This window comes from Nanorana parkeri, unplaced genomic scaffold (genome assembly GCF_000935625.1).
Source record: "Nanorana parkeri isolate BGI_ZX_2015 unplaced genomic scaffold, ASM93562v1 scaffold4057, whole genome shotgun sequence".
Taxonomy (NCBI): Eukaryota; Metazoa; Chordata; class Amphibia; order Anura; family Dicroglossidae; genus Nanorana; species Nanorana parkeri.
This window is the reverse complement of record NW_017310324.1, coordinates 1-673: the sequence shown is the minus strand read 5'-3', so window position 1 is coordinate 673 and position 673 is coordinate 1. Positions and strand designations below refer to the sequence as shown.

The 673-nt window shown below is 59.4% G+C and overlaps 1 protein-coding gene across 1 annotated transcript in view; it reads right to left on the bottom strand.

The window, feature by feature from the left end:
* The window catches only part of LOC108803702 (exocyst complex component 3-like protein 4), a gene marked incomplete at its 5' end in the record, with an annotated part of 17,513 nt that extends 16,923 nt beyond the window's left edge, over positions 1 to 590 (bottom strand). Inside the window, one exon of the mRNA XM_018575522.1 lies at positions 127 to 590. Coding sequence (XP_018431024.1) covers positions 127 to 590 — 464 coding nt within the window. The remainder of the gene's footprint in view (positions 1 to 126) is intronic.
* Between the last annotated feature and the right edge of the window lie 83 nt (positions 591 to 673).

Here is a 673-nt window from a genome sequence, read left to right as displayed (position 1 = left end):
CCCCCGCCCCCATTGGAGGTGTGGCCACAGAAGAGGAGAACATCACAAATAATTGGGTCTGGAGGTCTGCAGGCATCATTGAGGGGCCACATTGCCACATGTTTTATTTCTTCCTGACTGACCTACCTGAGAGGGGCTCCCGGACCTTCTCGGGCTCCCGGGCCCCTTCATTCCTCTCCAGGACCACTTCCACCAATGATTCTCTCTGGGAGCGGTTTCCTGAGGTTCCTCCTCCGCCGGCTCCGAGCCACAGGAAGGAAAGACGTTTGACTCCGCCCCCAGGACCTCCGCCATCCTCTTCTGCTCCCTCCTTTCTGCGCCCCAGTGACAACAGGCTGACATCTTCTGACTTACGTCTTCCCCACCTCTTGTCAGGGGCCCCGAGGACCCCAAGAAGGCTCTTCCCTCCTTTCCAGAACGGTGACAGGTGAGCAATCTTCTCCAGCGTTCCTCTGCGCTTCGCGTCCGTCCCCAACGGCTTCCCCTCCCCCTCCTCCTCCAGGAATGGATTACCCCCCTCAGGGGACGGACGGTCCAAGGGGGTGTCGGCATCAAAAGGGTTGGGGGCGGTGCCTGGCATGGCCTCAGTTCTACAGGAAGAGGAAATACAATGTCATACTACCCACCCAACACCCTGTCCTACTACCCAACCAACACCCCCTCCTCCCTGTCC